A 17,564-nucleotide genomic window follows, 5' to 3' on the forward strand; every position below is an offset into this window, starting at 1 on the left:
ACATTATATTTGCACGCCTCAAAGTGCAAAGGGCTTAAATGCGCTTCACAGATCAAAATAATTTGTACTTTCATTTCGATTTAAAAGGTACAAAGTATTTTGATTTATTTTTATTATTAGAATAAAGTAAATTTTTAAAAAATTAAAAGATTACACTCTTTAGAACATTTTTAATTTTATCTATTAAATGACGAATAATCCAGAAATTATTCGTAAGTCACAAGCAGATTAATTGCATGTACGTTAATGATTTCACTAATTGCTGGATTATTGCTACGATCATGTTTATATGTACACTCTATGATTATTCCTCTCAATGAGATTATAGCAATAAGATATTTTACACTAATGAAAGCAAATTAATTTATAAATTATTGGAATTTTTATTTTTTACAAACTTGATTTTATAAAAAAGTCGCTTTTTTTTAATAAAATATTTTTTAAATCAAAATAGATTAAAATTAAGTCAATCAATGTTTAAAAAAAGCGCCAAAATTTTTCACCGTACAATTTTCAAAATGATTTTTTTAGTGTAAGATCTTCTTAGTAGTAGATCATAGATAACATCCTCCTACAGTCTGTAGTACCAAACCTCAAGGGTCGGAACATTTTTTACTATCTCATCAATTACAACAGTAATAACATTTAATGAACTGTAAAGTTTGATGGATGGATGTAATAGTGTTTTTTTTTTTTTTTCTTTTCAACTAATGTAAAGCAACCCTCACAATTTTAAATTTTACAACTTAAGAAATTATTAAAAAATGCAGAAGGCATTTTTTATTTATTGAATAATTTACCTCCGTTTTATTTTAAGATTATTATTGTAGTTTATTTTTTTTTTTTTTTTAAGTAAAATGTACTTGTATAAGAGGTTTATACTCTCTGGAGCCGTGAAAATCTGAGTCAGTATTTTACTATTAATTATTAGCCTTTAGCAACTGAAGATTAATTTATAAGACAATTTATTTTATTTATAAAATAATAGATTAAAATTATAAAGAAATAAAAATTAGCTATTTAAATTTTTTACTACAATAAATTAATAAAAAAAATTTAATTACCTGAAAATTAATCGATTGCAAATAATTATCTTGCAAAATAATAAATCCTCAAATTAATCCAAAAAATAAATGAATTAAATAAATTAAAAAAAATTTTTTAAATAAAAATTAATGTTTTAAAAATAACAATTAATTGTCCAATAAATTTTTTCTAAAAAATTTAATAAAGCAAATGTAAATTATTGTCTAAAAATAGTAATTAAAAAAAAATTTTATAAATTTTAATACTAAGTACACGCAATAATTTTTTTTCCGCAACGAATATATCTATAAAATTAATCTTATAATAAAAAGGTAATAAAAGTCAGCACATGATTAGTTTTTAATGGATTTTATTACACGATTTGAGTGATACGTTTTTTTACAGTCTTCGCAATTTTTATTTATTTAAATAATCATTTTCATTGTCATTTTATCCAAACTCTCGGCAGTCATACATTAAGTACAATCATCATTCACATTACGCTACAATACGATACATTGAAACCAATATTTGTTATTTTTTTTTTTATTCGAGATAATATTAAATATAAAATACAAAATTATCACTTAATATTAATGTAACTTTCTGTACACCGGAAGTATTAATTATCCAGCAAATAAATTAACAGTAACTTCTTTAAAAATAACCGGATGCATACATATTTATAATTATTTATTATTATATCTGTACATGTAGATATTAATTATATAAATCTATTTTTTATTTTTGGAGAAACGACTAGACGATAAATCGGTTGTGGTTTGATGTCAGTAAAACCACAAATATTTTTTTTTTTTTAAATAGTTTATTTCGAAACCTGTAATATACTTAAACCTAGGAGAATTTTTTAATATTTTTTTATCACTACACCCTCAGTACCGCCTACAAGTAATTTGACTTGCTCGAACACTCGCTTGGTCTCCGTTTCCTAATCGCTTTTGGCAACGTTTCAAGTATATATCGTATCGTACTCGAGGACCCGTCTGTGTGGAACATATAAATACATGTGTGAGTGTGTGCCGACGATTTATTTCACTTTGGAGTAAGGCAACCAATAAATGGCTAAGAAAAATAATAGTCAAGTGAGAATAAGAAGTTGTTTTTTTTTTTTAAATTCTAAATTAAAAAAAAAAAAAAAAGGATTCTATCAGTTAGCGAGCCACGCAAACACTCGTGGTAAAATTTGCTCTACATTTTCATTGGACATGTAACAAAAGAAAAATCAACACCAGTTACAAACCAATTTTGTGTATATCTGTATGTGTATGAGAGAGGGTGGTTAGAGTGAAAGAGTTGAGTATAGACACGCGACAATGTTAACTTGAATCTAGTACAAACAAGTATCCAATAAGTCTCTGTATATTTATGGATTAGACTGTTAAAAAAAAAAAAAAAAAAAAAAAAAAAAAAAAAAAAAAAAATTAGTCTCTTTTGATTTCAATTAATTAGCTAATAATCCATCAATATCATCGTGTGCTTATTTAATTTTTACCAGGGTTATAAAATAATTAATTGATTTTTTGGATTTGTAAATTTTTAATTAAAAATACATTTTTTTTAATTCCTTTGAAAATATATTTTTATACAAGATAAATATTTAATTAAATTGACATCAATTATACTGAAGAAAATTTTGGACGTTTAAATATTGAAATAAATATTTGTAACTAGTTAACTGATAATTAGGTTATTAGTAATTAGTCGAACAACGTTGTTGTAATTAGTAAAATAATGGACGAGTAATTAGTAAGTTAGTTATTAGTAAACTGATACGTCAGAAATGGTTAAGTTGTAAATTAGGACATTAGTAACTAGTAAACTAATTAATTAGTAAATAAATTAGTGAAATTAGTAATTAGTGAAGTAATAATTTAATATACTAGTTGATAGTAAACTAATACATTTTTAATTAGTGAACTAGTGAATTAATTAACTAGTAAATTAGTAATTAGTAAATTAATTACTAAATTTATTAGTTCATGGTAAACTAATACATTTATTATCAGCAAACTAGTGAATTAGTATTTAGTAAACTAGTAAATTATTGAACTAGTAACTAGTGTACTAATAAATGAGTAATCACTGATTACTAATCAGTAATTAGCGAATTTACAAATAAATAATTAAATAAATTGATATATTAGTCCATGATAAACTAATACATTTTTAAGTAGTTAAATAGTAAATTTAAAAAAACTAGTTACTAGTGTCCTAATTAATTAGTAATTAGTAACTAGTAATTTAACACATCAATAATTAAAAAACTAGTAACTAATACATAAATAAACTTTTTACTAGCAAATTAAAATATTAGTCATTAGTAAACTAATTTTTTATCAGTAACTAATAACTAGTGAACAATTAAGTATTACATTTATGGGAAATTAATGTAAAAAAAAATTTATTTTGCATTTTTAAAATTAAAAAATTATAATACAGACACGCGACAATATAAATTTGAATCTAGTACAAGCGAGTGTCTAATAAGTCTCTGTACATATAAATGAACAAATAATTTTATTCGTCTATTTCGTGTATAGTATGTTCGATCGGAATTTCCGTAACGGGAGTCCCACGTGTTTAGCAATACCCTTTCTGGTAATATCTTTTACTATTTACTAATAGCATCCGTTACGTATATGTATAAATTATGTACACATACATGCTGCCTATAGATATCAGTGGAATATCGCGAGAAACATATTCCGGTGGCATTCACGAGGATATATATTATATACACATCTGTAGTGGCATCATTTGACATTGACGAACTCGAACTTGTCTGTCTGGCTGTCTACTCAGTTGTCTATCTGTCTACTAGTCTTCTCGCGAACTCTATTTAATAATCAGTATATCTGTTTTATACCTCTATTATACCTATATCTATATCGCTCGGTGTTTCATTTTTGTCACGTAATTCAATGCTGTGACAAACGGAAATATTATAAAATTCCCAGCTTTTTTGTCACGGTCCATTGTTTGTGTCACTTGATAACTTTCCCGATAACGTAATAGAAGAAGTTGAAATGGGAAAATTTTGAATTTCATTCGCTTCGACTTTTGAGAGACAGGTTATAAAATTTGATTTTTTTTTTTTTTTTTTTTTTTTTTTTTTTTTTTAAATAAAATTGATTTTTATTTGATATGTTTGAGGGAAGTTTCAATTATGTCTGTGTTCAAAATTCGAATTTCATTAGTTCGTTATTTGATACTGTTCATTTACAGGAGTAGTCTAGAGGAAAAGAAGAAAAACGCTCAAGTGTTTTATAAGACCAATTGAAATTTCACCGGTGCAGTTTTATTGTAGACAAGATAGATGTTTCGTGTAGAAAAAAAATTCTTTTAAATTGAGAAAGTAATATTTTTAATAATTAAATGCTTTTAAATTTTTACGTAAGCTTAGGGAGTTTTGTTATCTTTTATTCCCGCTATTTTTAGATTAATTAATTTTTCAAAAGCCGATAGAACATCAAAACTTAAATTGGAGGTAGAAAAAAATTTTTTTAATGTAAAATAATTAAGAAAGAATTTTTGTTTATAGAAAAACTTCTGAAAAAAATATTTGAGTTGATTATTTTTCTAAAAAAAGTTCATTTAGATTAAAATTTATTCGCGATGATTTTTTTTTAGAAATTTTTTAAAATTTAAACTTTTTAATTAAAAAAAAAAAAATTTAAGTTCCTGGAACAAAACTTTGATAAAATAAGATAAAATGTAAATTTAAAAAGATGAAATCAAACAAATTTTAATTGAAATCGAGATTAATAAATGGAAATAAATTCTATACGGTCTGAATTAAATTAAAAAAAAAAAAAAAACAAAACTATATTTTATTACAATTGAAACAGATAATTTTGTTTACATGATAAATTGAAAGGGTGATAAAATCCCAGTAGATTGTTTGATGTGGTGAAAAATCAAATAGTGGTTATATTAAAAGTAATAAAACGACTAAAACTCGGATGTTTGTAAATCTTTCACCTTGAGAATAAAATAAACTGCGGCAATATATTTTAATAAAAGTTATATTGGCGAAATAAAAATAAATAATAAAATATTGTGATAGCTGATACAGTAAATAATTTAGACAGGTTTAACAAAGAATAACGTCTTTATCATTTGTGTTACAAATTTACGTGTCAACAGCACGCATCACTCCCACCAGTCTGGTGAGAAGGGTGAAATATTCCCTTCCATATTTTTTATTCACACCCTTCACATGCACTTGGTGAAAATACACCGAGTAAAGGGTAGTGCAGTGCTGTGTACCGTGATGTACTGTAGAGTATAGTAGAGTGAAAGGGTAGTAAGGGTAAGGGTAAGTAAATGTATTGTCGGTGTGTCATGGAAATAAATGAACGCACGCGTCGACTAGCGAACCCTCTCTCATACTCACTGACTTCTATTGCTACTGGCTTCCATTCCACCTCACTGTGGTTTTAACTTTCAATGAGTTTGAACGAGTGCTTTTGCTGCTGTCGCTGTTTACATCCCTATACTTCCACTTAACGACTTTTATATAAATAATTGGTTTATTTTTAATTTTCCAATACTCCGTTAGTTACTCCATAAGTTACCAAAAAGTATATTTTAAATAGTCCGGAAAAATTAGTCGTATGTGATCATATATGAGTTTTGTCCATGTGAACATATAAGATCAATAATTTATTTAATATTTTGAAATTTTTAATAATCATACGGTCATATATGTTCAGATACGTTCAAAAATTTATATACAACCATATATGACCGTATGTGATAATATATGATCATATATGACACCTGGTATTTTTTTTACTATGACCATATACCTTCATATATGACCAAAAATTTCTGTATAACCATATATGACCATATCTGATAATATATGATGACATTTGACCATATATGACAACGACTGATTTTTTTCTTGATAAAGAACCTTCTTGCGTTTGTAACGATCATATAAAAAACACATGAACAATGTTTAATATTTTTAATTTAATTAGAATTGATAATAAAAATTTTACAATCACTGAACTTTTTTTTTTTTTCACTAGAAAAATACTAATTTTCTTTAATGTAATTCATGATTTTTGTAGAATAGTAATTTTTTAAGAATAAAAAAAAAAAAAAATTTTTATTTCAATAGATTATTTTCTGAAAAAGCAACAAACTTCAAACTCGAACCCAGAGTTATTAAAATAATTTTTTGCATCCTATTCATTCCGAACCCCTTCATTAGTATTCAAATACTTTCAATACATAAGACCGCATATGGCGCAGGGGTTCAAACCCATGCCTGTCACGTTAAAACTTTCCAAATGAAAGTTCGAATTAAATAAGCAAAGATAGAAAAAAGTCTGGTCCTATAACAATTATCTGCAAAAAATTATTTTACACATTGGCAGTAAAAAAAAAAAAAAAAAAAAAAAATCAAGCAATTACTACTAAAAACTCTTCTGCGCATATGAGGATTAACAAACGTAAGAACGTCCGAATTAAAAATAAGTAAGCTAGCCAGCATAAAGCTCATTAAGTTCTCTAGCTTGTAAAACGTGTTTCATATACCGGCTGACAAGCATTCGCGGTCGATGAGAACTTAAAATTTTTCTTTCCGACTGGAACCTCTCGCCCCCGCCGCTCCTACCCTCGATCCCTCGGTTCACTGAGCTGACTTGTACTTATATTAGTACTTTGTAGTGTATATTATACATATGAGCTGGGAATATTTAGGCCAACGTGAAATCGATTGCATAAAAGTACAGGGGCTTTACTCAGTAGACCAATCACGAAAATAATTCGAGGACTCGGCGCCTCGGCTTATGCTTTATACCCGTACACTATCGTCTACCGGTGAATAAGTATTAAAAGCTTCGTTTGTGTATACGGTATTATGTAGATACAGATATAGATATAGATATAGATGGAGATATAGATACAGAGATAGTTTAATGATGTATATATATATATATATATATATATATATATATATATATATATATATATATATATATATATATATAAATGATGCGATATAGCATGACCTTATAACAAAGAGTTATTTAACCGCCCTACTGTACATTAGGCCATTCAATTTTCTCTTTATAACCATTTGTACATTTATCTCGGAAATAAATTACACGTGCGATAAATTGTTGTGAATAACTTTTGTTTAGTGATTGCTTTGGTTGAGCTATCATATGCAGCTCAATATTTTAGTTAATTTATTAACATAAACTACGAGGTTTTATTTTACTTGTTATTGTTCAAAATAATGATAATAATAATAATAATAATAATAATAATAATAATAATAATAATAAAATTAATATGAGAATAAGCAAAATTTTGTACAAAAAAAGTTTCGTGTAATTTTTTGAAAAATTTAACCCTTTAATTTAGTTACTTAAGGACAAAGTCAACTTTATATAAAATTTAAAAAATATTTATTTTTTTTTGGTGAATTTTTCAAAATAATTTTTATTATTATCATTATTACAAAGGATCAGTATTAAAACATAACAAATAAATGAGTGTTTAAATGGCTATCCATTAATTATCATAAAAAAGTAATAGTATAATACCGTTTAACGACATCCACCTACAAATTGCTAGTATAATTATTTAACACTAACCGTGTCTGAGAGCAATAGAATCGTTTATGTCACGAACATGCAGCTCAAGAATTCACGATACCTTTATATTCTATTTAAACAATCTTTACTTTTTATTTCTCAGCAAGCGCTGATGCTGATGGTATTATAATTTAACCTTTTAATTAAAACCTTTTTTTATTTTATACAGCTTTATTTCTCTAGGCCGATTTTTTATTGTTCTAAGCGCAGTTTTTTTTATTGAAATTAATTTAGCAGCATTTTTATAATTTAAAAAATTTTTTAATAAATAAATAAAGCCAAAAAAAAAAATTTTAATAAAAAAATTTTAATAAATTAAAAATGCAATTTTTTAAAAATAATTTTTAGAAAAAAATTTATTTGTTAAATAAAATAAAAAAAAAAATTTTTATATTTTTTTTTTAATTTTTTATTAAAATTTTAACATAAAAATTTTTTTTTTTTAAATTGAAAATAAAAGAAATTTTTTTTCTAAGTTATAATTATTAATTTTTAGCGAAGAAGTCACACAGTCTCTGATTTAGGAGTAAATTTATGTAGGACAGGAAACAAATTTCAAGTAAAGTAGAAAGAGTCACTGTTTTGCTTTCCAAAATTTGTAGGCCATTTAATTTTCTATGAAATTTTTCCGCCCAAAAGTAAAATAATAAATCCAATTTATTAATTAAAAAAAAAAAAAAATAATTTTCTTAGCGATAATAATATTAAAAATAAAGCGATGAAAAAGTATTCAATAAAAGTTTGTAGCAGTGGTATAACTTTAATATCTTTTACGCCTGCGCAATGAGTCGAATTATAACATTAAAATTTATTTCTTCTTTTCAAATAAATTAAAATTGAATGTCAATTTTCAAAAATTTCATTACTTTTTTTTTTTGTTTTTTTTCAGAGATGAAAATAATATTTTATGGCAAAAAAAACTGTATATTTCTGTCGCACTAAGCTGTATATAGCAAATAATGATATGTAGTATATTAAATAACGTATAAAGTTCATTTGATACACAATTTGCTTCGGTAAGTGGTATTAACAGTATCAATTTATTTTGAACACGCACTGATACTGAATCACTGTTTATTGTAGAAATTTATCCGGGATTTTTTTTTTTATTTTTTACGATAATTTTACACAAAAATTTTCTCACGTGACTAAAATTTTTATGGAGTTAAATAAAAATAATTTTTTTTTTAATTTTTTGTCCAGGAGATAATTAATAAATGATTTTGTATCTTGATAACGATTGACATTTTTAAAGATTTAAGCTCATCCCGACATTACACTCATTAAGAGCTTTCATTTGAGTACCCACATCAATTTTTCATATATTTATATATATTATATATATGTATATATGAAAAATATATAAAAAATGCATGTGGGTACTCAAATGAAAGCTCTTGACGAGTGTAACATCGAGGTGAGCTTATATTTTTAAAACCGTCAATATTTAAGAAAGTACAGTGCAATTTAACAAAATTTATTATTTACTAAAGTAAAATTGCTAGTATTAATTATTGTATCAATAAAATTGCTTAAAAAAATTTTTTTTTGATTTTTGGGGCTTCCCTAATTTCCATATAGACTCACACGCTCACTCAGATGTATTTATATATATATATATATATATATATATATATATATATATATATATATATATATATTTACATATAAATGGTTATCGTGACAGGGCGACGTAACTTATTCCACGTTGGCCTATTCTCACCACCATGAGACGGTAAAATATCCCAAGTTAGTGAGACATAAAATATATGTGATAAGTGATAAATTTAAGTTACATCTCTGTCTCTTACTCGAGCTATTTTTCGGTCTTGCCATTCTATATCCCAGACGATAAAATAAAAAATCTCGAGCGTTCTATCTTGTTCCAGCGGTACTGAGGAAAATTAATATATATTTCTCCCAAAGCTTTTCCGTCTCACCCCTCGGCTCCGCACCCGATCCTCCGGCGACCCTTGCGATTCTAGCGGCATGATAGACAGATTGACAAAACCGTAACCGTTATACCTTATACCGTACACCCGAACGTCACTAAGCACCGAATCGATCAACCCGCGCTTCAACCATATTCCAAACTGACACTTTTTATTCCTCTTTTCACTTTCTTAATGTCTTAATTTTTCATTCTTACCACTATTACACCTTTTTCTCGGCTCGCTCTCTTAAACTTCTTATTTATTTCTTTCAAACAAGATATGTTATAAGGTGATAAATTTTTCCATCGTAATAACAAATGTATCACATTAACCCTTTATGTCACGTTGCTGTATTTGTGACTGACTATTTATCATTTAAAGCTTTTTACATAAAACTTTTTCACATTACTTATTCATTGACTATTCATAAGTTCAATTAAATTCACTCAACATTTTTAATTTATTATACAAATAGTCAGCGAGAGTTGAAACTTTTATTCAATACTATTGTCAATTAAAATTGTACTTGGTATTATTTATTAAAAATATCCATATTAAATATATATCCTTAAGCAAAAAATTTATTGAACAATTATTTCAAGTGATTTTTAATTACTCTAAGTTTTTTTTTTTTTTATTCATTTATTTTATAAAATATTTTATATTTATAATATTTTTAAATTAATAGGATGAGCGGCTTTAATTCTAACAAATTATTTTTTTTCTCTACTTTTTTTATTTTATATATTAGTATTAATTTCGATATTTTTATTAATTAACTCTGAATTAATCTTATATTATTAATAAACAATTAGACTTTCTTTTTAAAATTCTTTACAGTCATTAATTTTTATTACATTATTCATTATTCCGTTTAACATCAATATGTTTCCACGTAGTCTAGAAATACAGCAAACATGTTCTACTGACATTAAATTTTTCATTTCCAACATTAATAATATACGGGTATAAAATGGGTCACTTGAGATTATAATTTAACCTAGTTGGTTAAATTTTATTTTTTGATTTTTTTTAAAACTCAAAAATTTGACAAAAAAAAAATACAATAAAAATTAGATAAATTTTTTTTTTATTTTAATAAATACAATTACAATTTTTTTATACTCCAATTAATTAATTTTTAATTCATAAAAATTTAGAAAAAATATTTTTTTATTTTTTAAAAATTCTAAAAAATAAATTCACAGATTAAAAAAATATTCAATAATTTTTTTTTTATTAAAAAAAATTTTTTTAATTAAAAAAAATTTTTTTTTTCCTTAAAAATTAATTTTTTAAATTTAAAACTAAAATACAGGTAAAAAATATAATTTCCGTGTCCCATTTTACCCTCCTAACAATTAAAAAATTTTGATACTAAAAATAACAGACAGATAATTTAAGGGACCTAATAATAGAGACATGCGCATAAAATTATTGAACAATTTTAAACATTTAACTTGTCAACTTTAAATTTTTATGATATAAATATTGAATATAAAATTTAAACCAAAAATCGTCGGACGTCTGCTATTTTTAGAATCATGACATAAAGGATTGTGACACCTCCCCGATTATAAAACTCAGCAGCCCCAAGATTTAAATCTCTCAAAAAATTTCCGATCCTTTAAATAAATCTAAAATTAGGTCACTTAATTTACCGAAAATCCTGACAAGTAACCTAATTAAAATACTTATGAAACTCGTTAATTTACAATCAACCTTCTTCCTAAATTTAAAAAATACCATTATATAAATTCGTAAATTTTGATACGTCTTTTAATTATTGCAATAAATTATACGTTTCTCCAATGATACGTTTAACAAATTAGACAATTATTCGGCAGTTTAATCAGCATACCTGATAAACATCAGTGTTCAATGTGCACTTTGTCCATTAAGTACGATATGTTTGATTATAAAATTTATTGATACGATAGTTTGATATTTTTGTTAAACTCAATTCTAAATTAACGTTAAATAATTCACAATATAAAAAACCACTTTATATTTTATCTGAGCATTACAATAAACTGCTTAATAATAATAATAATAATAATAAAAAAAAAAAAAACTAAAATCCACTCACTCAATTACCATTACTATCTATAATAATCTTTTTTAAGTACGCGATCAAATTTCCATTCATTCCCGCTATCCTAATTATTGAATTGACTAAAAAAATTCACGTATATATAACTTTTTTTTTTTTTTAATATTTATATTATATATATATATATATATATATATATATATATATATATATATATATATATATATATATATATATATATATATATATATATAATCTTCTTTATATTTATTTATATTTATATTTATATATATTTATACTCAACCATTTAATTATTACTTCGATTTTCCATCGAATAATTCCATCATTGCTATCTATACATTTTTTAAATAGATGTACAGTCTTTGACAGATAATTTATGATTTTTTTCTTGTACTCACAAATAAAAAAAAATTTTTTATCCCTTTTTTTTTTTACCTTTAAATTATTAATGAATTTTTTTTTATAAGTTCACATTTAGTTTTTTCCAACAAATTTTTTTTCTTAATCTATTGGACACTTATAATTTATTATTATTAATTTTTTATAATAATTATTCCTACTATTATTATTATTTTTATTATTATCATTATTTAAATTACTTTAATTATAAATAACAATAAATTTCTAAGTGTTCACTACCACGACCAAAATCACGAGCACAAAAAAAAAATTTTAGTCATTGAGACAACTAGCCCCACAATCATCCTGATGCCTCCTCATGAGCTCAAGATACCTGTGCCGTGGATCGCAGTAATGAAGTAGCGGTACCTAGACATCAGTGCCAGTGCCCTCCTGGTATCCCTCGTCCGGAGAGCTCCTGGTGGATCCGAGGACCCGCTTAAGAGCGGAAACAGGTGGCAAAACGGGAACGCCTTTCTGCCATACCCTCAACTGTTTAGCGCCAGGTGGGAACTGCTGGTGGTGCAACTGCTGTTGATGCTCGACAGACATGATGGACACGCTCGACTGAACTTCCTTGGCATATGTCGAGTTTCCGGCGACGCCAGGCACAGTGTCGTCACCGGTGTCCCACAAACTCGAGTACAAAAGTCTCGTATTGTCGATCAGGCCAGTGGAGTAATTCCCGAGCTCCTCAATAGACGTTCTGGTGTCCCTAATGAGATCAGGGTTCTCGACGGGAACCAAAGAGGCGGTCGAAGAGAAGCAGGCGCCGTGGATCACCGGGTGCTCGTCGACAATATACTCCCTGGAGGAGTCCAGCGGCACTCTCTGAACATAGCTCAAGCTCAACGAGCCGGGCTTCGTCGAATCATTAAAAGTGGTTTCATTCTCCTGCTCAACTTTTCTGCTGAGCGTTCCGCTGACCGCGTTGTCGTTGCTGCCCTCCGAGGGCAGAACCTCCATAGCCGCGGCGTTGCTCTTCACCTCCTTGACGGGCATCCGCCTGAGTCTGATGAACAGCACCATGATGATCAGAAGTATCAGCAAAATAAGGACAACCAGTGCAGCGGAAATCCCCGCGATCTGCCCGCTGCCAAGCGTCGACATTCCGGCGGTCCTCGAGGAAACGTGGAGCGTGAAATTGGCCTCGACGCTTCCGGCTCTGTTTTCCGCGACACAATAAAAATCACTGGAGTCTATCTCCTGGGCGTTTGTCAGAATCAAAGTGCTGCGCTTGCTGTACTGGCCCTCCTCGTAAATGTAGACCTTCTGGTAGCTACTGAACGAGCTGTGGTTGCCCAGGAGCTTTCCGCTCCAGTACCACTTTATTTTAGCCGGCGGAACCGCGGATACGCGGCAGACAATGCTCGCGTTTTCCCCAATCGTGGCCTCCGCGTACCTGGCGGTGAACATCATCACCGGGCGGCAGGCAAAGTCATCGAGAGTCAGCTCGACAAAGGGCTTATTCACAAGCTGCTCCGGGCCGTGGCAGACCGGAGAGATCAGAGTCGGTAGGTTGTGCTTGACCAGCCACTGCTTCATCTCCCTGAGGTGGCAGTTGCAGATCCAGGGGTTGTCGTGGAGCTCGATGCTCGTGAGCTTGTTCAGCGGGTCGAAGGTCCCCGGGTTGAGGGTGGCCAGCCGGTTCCCGTTGAGCTTCAGCGACTCCAGGGACTCCAGGCCCCGCAGCCCGTTCGACTCGATCTCGGAGATTTGAGCGTTGGAGAGGTCGAGTTTTATCAGGCTGGAGGTCGTGCCGAACACGTTAGACTGGATCCGGACTAAGGGGTTTCCTGCCAACGACAGGTCTCTGAGGAAGGGCGCCTTGGTCAAGCTCTCGCTGGGGATCGAGGTCAGTCTGTTGTTGCTCAGATCGAGCTCTATCAAGTTCGTCAGCCCGTTAAGCGCCTCCTTGTCTATCCGCTCCATTCTGCAATTTCGCAAATAGACCCTCTGCAGGTTCGTCAGTTGGACCCGGACGAAGATGTTGCTGGCCAGCAGCCTTATGTCGTTGTCGCTCGCGTCCAGCACCTGGGTCTCCGGGTCTATCTCCTCCGGGATGCTCGTAAGCATTCGCTTCACACACTCCACGGTTCTTTTGCCACCCTTCCACTTGCACGTACACTCGTCCGCACACTTGTCACCGATTACACAGCAAACTCGCCCCAAGATTACAACCAGCAGCAAAAATACTCCGACCGATGGCACCGGACTGTACTCTCGTCTCGGATTCCCACATCCCCAAAATCTGACTTCCATTTTTTAAGTTTTGCCTCTATCACCGTCCTTGCAATTTTACGGAGAAATTCATTTGATCAACTGACGCTCGTTTTAATCCTCAAGGACATTTTTTTTTTCTCACTATTTAAACGTCACTTTTTTAGATCATAAATAGTCCTGTGTCATTTCACATTAATTGAATAAATTAAAATACACTAAAATTGATATGATAATTTTAGGGAAATTATTTACAGGAGTTTTCACTGTTTAGCGAACAGGGTGGAGATAATTCTGCCCTTGTTTCATTTATCACTTAATTTTCCGCACAAACTCGGGCCGATTGCAAAAAATACCGCGTTCATACTAGCGAATAAACTCGCGGAGATTTTTTTATTAATAAAAATAATTTTTTTTATTTAAATAAACACTTAAATTTTAATTTAATAAAATAAAAATAAGAGACGGCAGGATTAAACGTTAACGCCTCGGTGGTACGTGAAAACTGCGGGAGACCGTGTAAAGCGCCACTGGTTTCCACCGCCACCGTCACCGCGCACAACTACCCCCGCCCCAATATTTTATTTTACTTTTTTTTTTGTGTTTTTCGCGCGCGCGCGCGCAAAATAATTGCCGGTTGTTTAAATTTAAGATTAAGAACAATGTGAATTTTTTCTCCAATAGCTCACGGGGTAATTTGGTCCAGACTTGTGAATTTTTTTTTTGTTTAAAAATAAATTTTTAAAATCGAGACGCTAAATAGCAGAAACTAGCGATTTATATTTATATTTGTAACTATAAATATATGTATAGAATTTTTCCCCCACTGGGGTTATGAGATACGATGAGCGTCGTCCCCTAAACTCTGGCAACCCTCGAGTCGAGAAACTACTCTATAGTGCGCTCACTCTTACCCATTTTGTGTAATGGGAAAACCAACTGGCTGCCGGTCGTGGGTCGTTCGCCGTTGGCACAGCTGCGCGGGTTATGCGCGCGCAATTTCATCCCCTTCTTGAATTACCCCTGAAGATACTACATGTGTAGTGAGGGGCGAATGTGTGGGGTGTGTACGTGTGGAGGGTGAATGCAAGTAATGCTGGATGTGAATTTAGATAGATGTAAGTACACGGAATGGTGTGTTTCTTAAAAATCTACAAATGGTTACCGCGGATCGCTAGAATGCCAAATTTAAATGCGCTCTGTTTTTCTTTTTAGGGGCGGAGGGAACCAGGAAAGAAGTAGATGTCGATGCGACGGTGTGTGCCGCGGTAAAAACAGGTTGTTGACCTCATGTAAATCGCCCAGACAAATGGATGGAGATAATTTAGTGTGTCCCCCAGGAAATAGAGTCTTCCGGTAACGAGCTATTGTCAATTGGGAATTAAATCGCGGTTTGATTCATTGAGCGCCATTTTGTATTGTTTTAAGGAGCTGTTTTAGCTGGGGTTATTATCATTTTTCATATTTTTAGATTTAATATACAGAAAAATTAATTTTATTCATTTTTCTTACCTTCAATTGAGTTTAAAAAATTATTGAAGAAATATTTACACAAAAAAATTATTTTTCAAGTTTAACAATTTTTCATTTTTCTTTTCTTAGTCCGAATAAATTTTTTTCCAGGTAAAAAATGCAAAAATTATTACAAAAACACGCAGAAGAATTTTTTTATACAAGAAAAACAATTTTAAAGTTTTATTGTGTTCCGTTAAATTGAAAAAAACTTTTTTTAACCTTAAGAACGCCAATTTCACGTACAGTTTCAACGACTGTCGCCATTTCTCGTAACTTTTTAAGAATACATTCTTATTATCTATATTATTAAGAGAATAAGCAAAATTTTGTGGCCAGTGTATTAACATTTTTAAAGATATAATATTATATATTATATATATATTACATATATGTATATATGAAAAATATATAAAAATGCATGTGGATACTCAAATGAAAGCTCTTGATGAGTATAACATCAGGATGAGCTTATATTTTTAAAAACTTCAATGGTTAAAATATTACAGTGCAATTTTATAAAAGTCATTATTTAATAAAACTAATTTCTAAAGACAAAATCATTTTTAAAAAAATTTTTTTTTTCCGTCAGATGTTCGGTACTTGCATTAGCACTTAATAAAAGCCTCATCCAGACATACGGAGCTCATATCAATAAAACCTCGGGATAGTGGGAGGTGTAACAGCAGAAGCCTCGGCTGGATGAGTGCATCTATGAGGAAGGGGCGGAATGAGTGAGAAATAAATAGAGGTAGGGTAATATAAGAAAAAATGTTGATAGCAGAAGTAGACTGACGGGTAAACGGTTCTGTCTCTGCACAAATTCACACAGAAGGGCCTTTTAGACCTAATTGGCTGTCTGAATCGATATCACTCTCGTCGGGGACTGCCGAGCGAGAGGAATATTGATGTCGGTATGCTCGGGAAGGGTGCTGGGGTGAGATAGAGAGTCGTGAGAGCAGACGGATGCCCGCCGCCGAGTCGGGACAAAAGGGAGAGACATAGATGTAGAGAATAGATGTATGATAGATATATATATGTGGGCGTATAGATTGAAATGGGTGGATAGTGTAGGTTAGTAGAGATTTGAAAAGAATAAAATGAACTGACGTGAATGGGTGGTGGATGATGCTGATGCGAGGATCGGGTGTACTATACCCTTTACCCACTGCACTACCTTCTCTCTTCTCTCTATTCCTCTATCGTATTCCATTTGTACGTCATACTCATAACAGAATGAGCACTCGGGATGAAATTGTAAACGCATCTTGCGGCGGTACTCTATTGTATTGAATGACATCAATCGATTACAATACATTTGCGGAAATTAAAATCCCACTGGTATTTCATTTCGTCACTACGCCCATTATTTTATAATCTCTTTCTGTCTGTATAAAGGGTGGAAGTGAAGAAAAAGAAAAAGAAGAACAGACAAAAGAGATTTTATTTTAAGTGTTATATAATATTATGATATGATATTTTATTCTTTGGTAAGTGAGACACTGGGGTGAGATATGAATGAGAGCCCATTGGTTTGTGATACCGCAAACACTTTCTTCTTCCCCTGTTATTTTAGTGGCCCTTACTCTTACTCTCACTTCTATAATGTACTTGGGCGAGGAAAAAAATTTTTTTTGGGAAAATTTTTACTATTGTTCACGCTGAAAAAAAAATTAATTTTAATCAAGTAAAATTTTACTAATTTATTTGTTTAAAAAATTTTATACTGATACAAAAATTAGTCTTTTGGTTCTGTAAAAT

At 30.0% G+C, this 17,564-nt stretch overlaps 1 protein-coding gene across 1 annotated transcript; it reads right to left on the bottom strand.

The window, feature by feature from the left end:
- Positions 1–12,440: 12,440 nt before the first annotated feature.
- Positions 12,441–14,333, bottom strand: LOC141536076 (uncharacterized). The gene has a single exon (XM_074256322.1). The coding sequence runs from the start codon at positions 14,331–14,333 to the stop codon at positions 12,441–12,443; it is 1,893 nt and encodes a 630-aa protein (XP_074112423.1).
- Between the last annotated feature and the right edge of the window lie 3,231 nt (positions 14,334–17,564).

The sequence above is a fragment of the Cotesia typhae genome, unplaced genomic scaffold, assembly GCF_013202065.1.
Source record: "Cotesia typhae breed Kobodo isofemale line unplaced genomic scaffold, CoteBio_Ctyphae contig_123, whole genome shotgun sequence".
Classification (NCBI taxonomy): domain Eukaryota; kingdom Metazoa; phylum Arthropoda; class Insecta; order Hymenoptera; family Braconidae; genus Cotesia; species Cotesia typhae.

Bases quoted from the DNA above. Each gene is read 5' to 3' on its own strand.
- LOC141536076 (XM_074256322.1), bottom strand. From the start codon at position 14,333: ATGGAAGTCAGATTTTGGGGATGTGGGAATCCGAGACGAGAGTACAGT.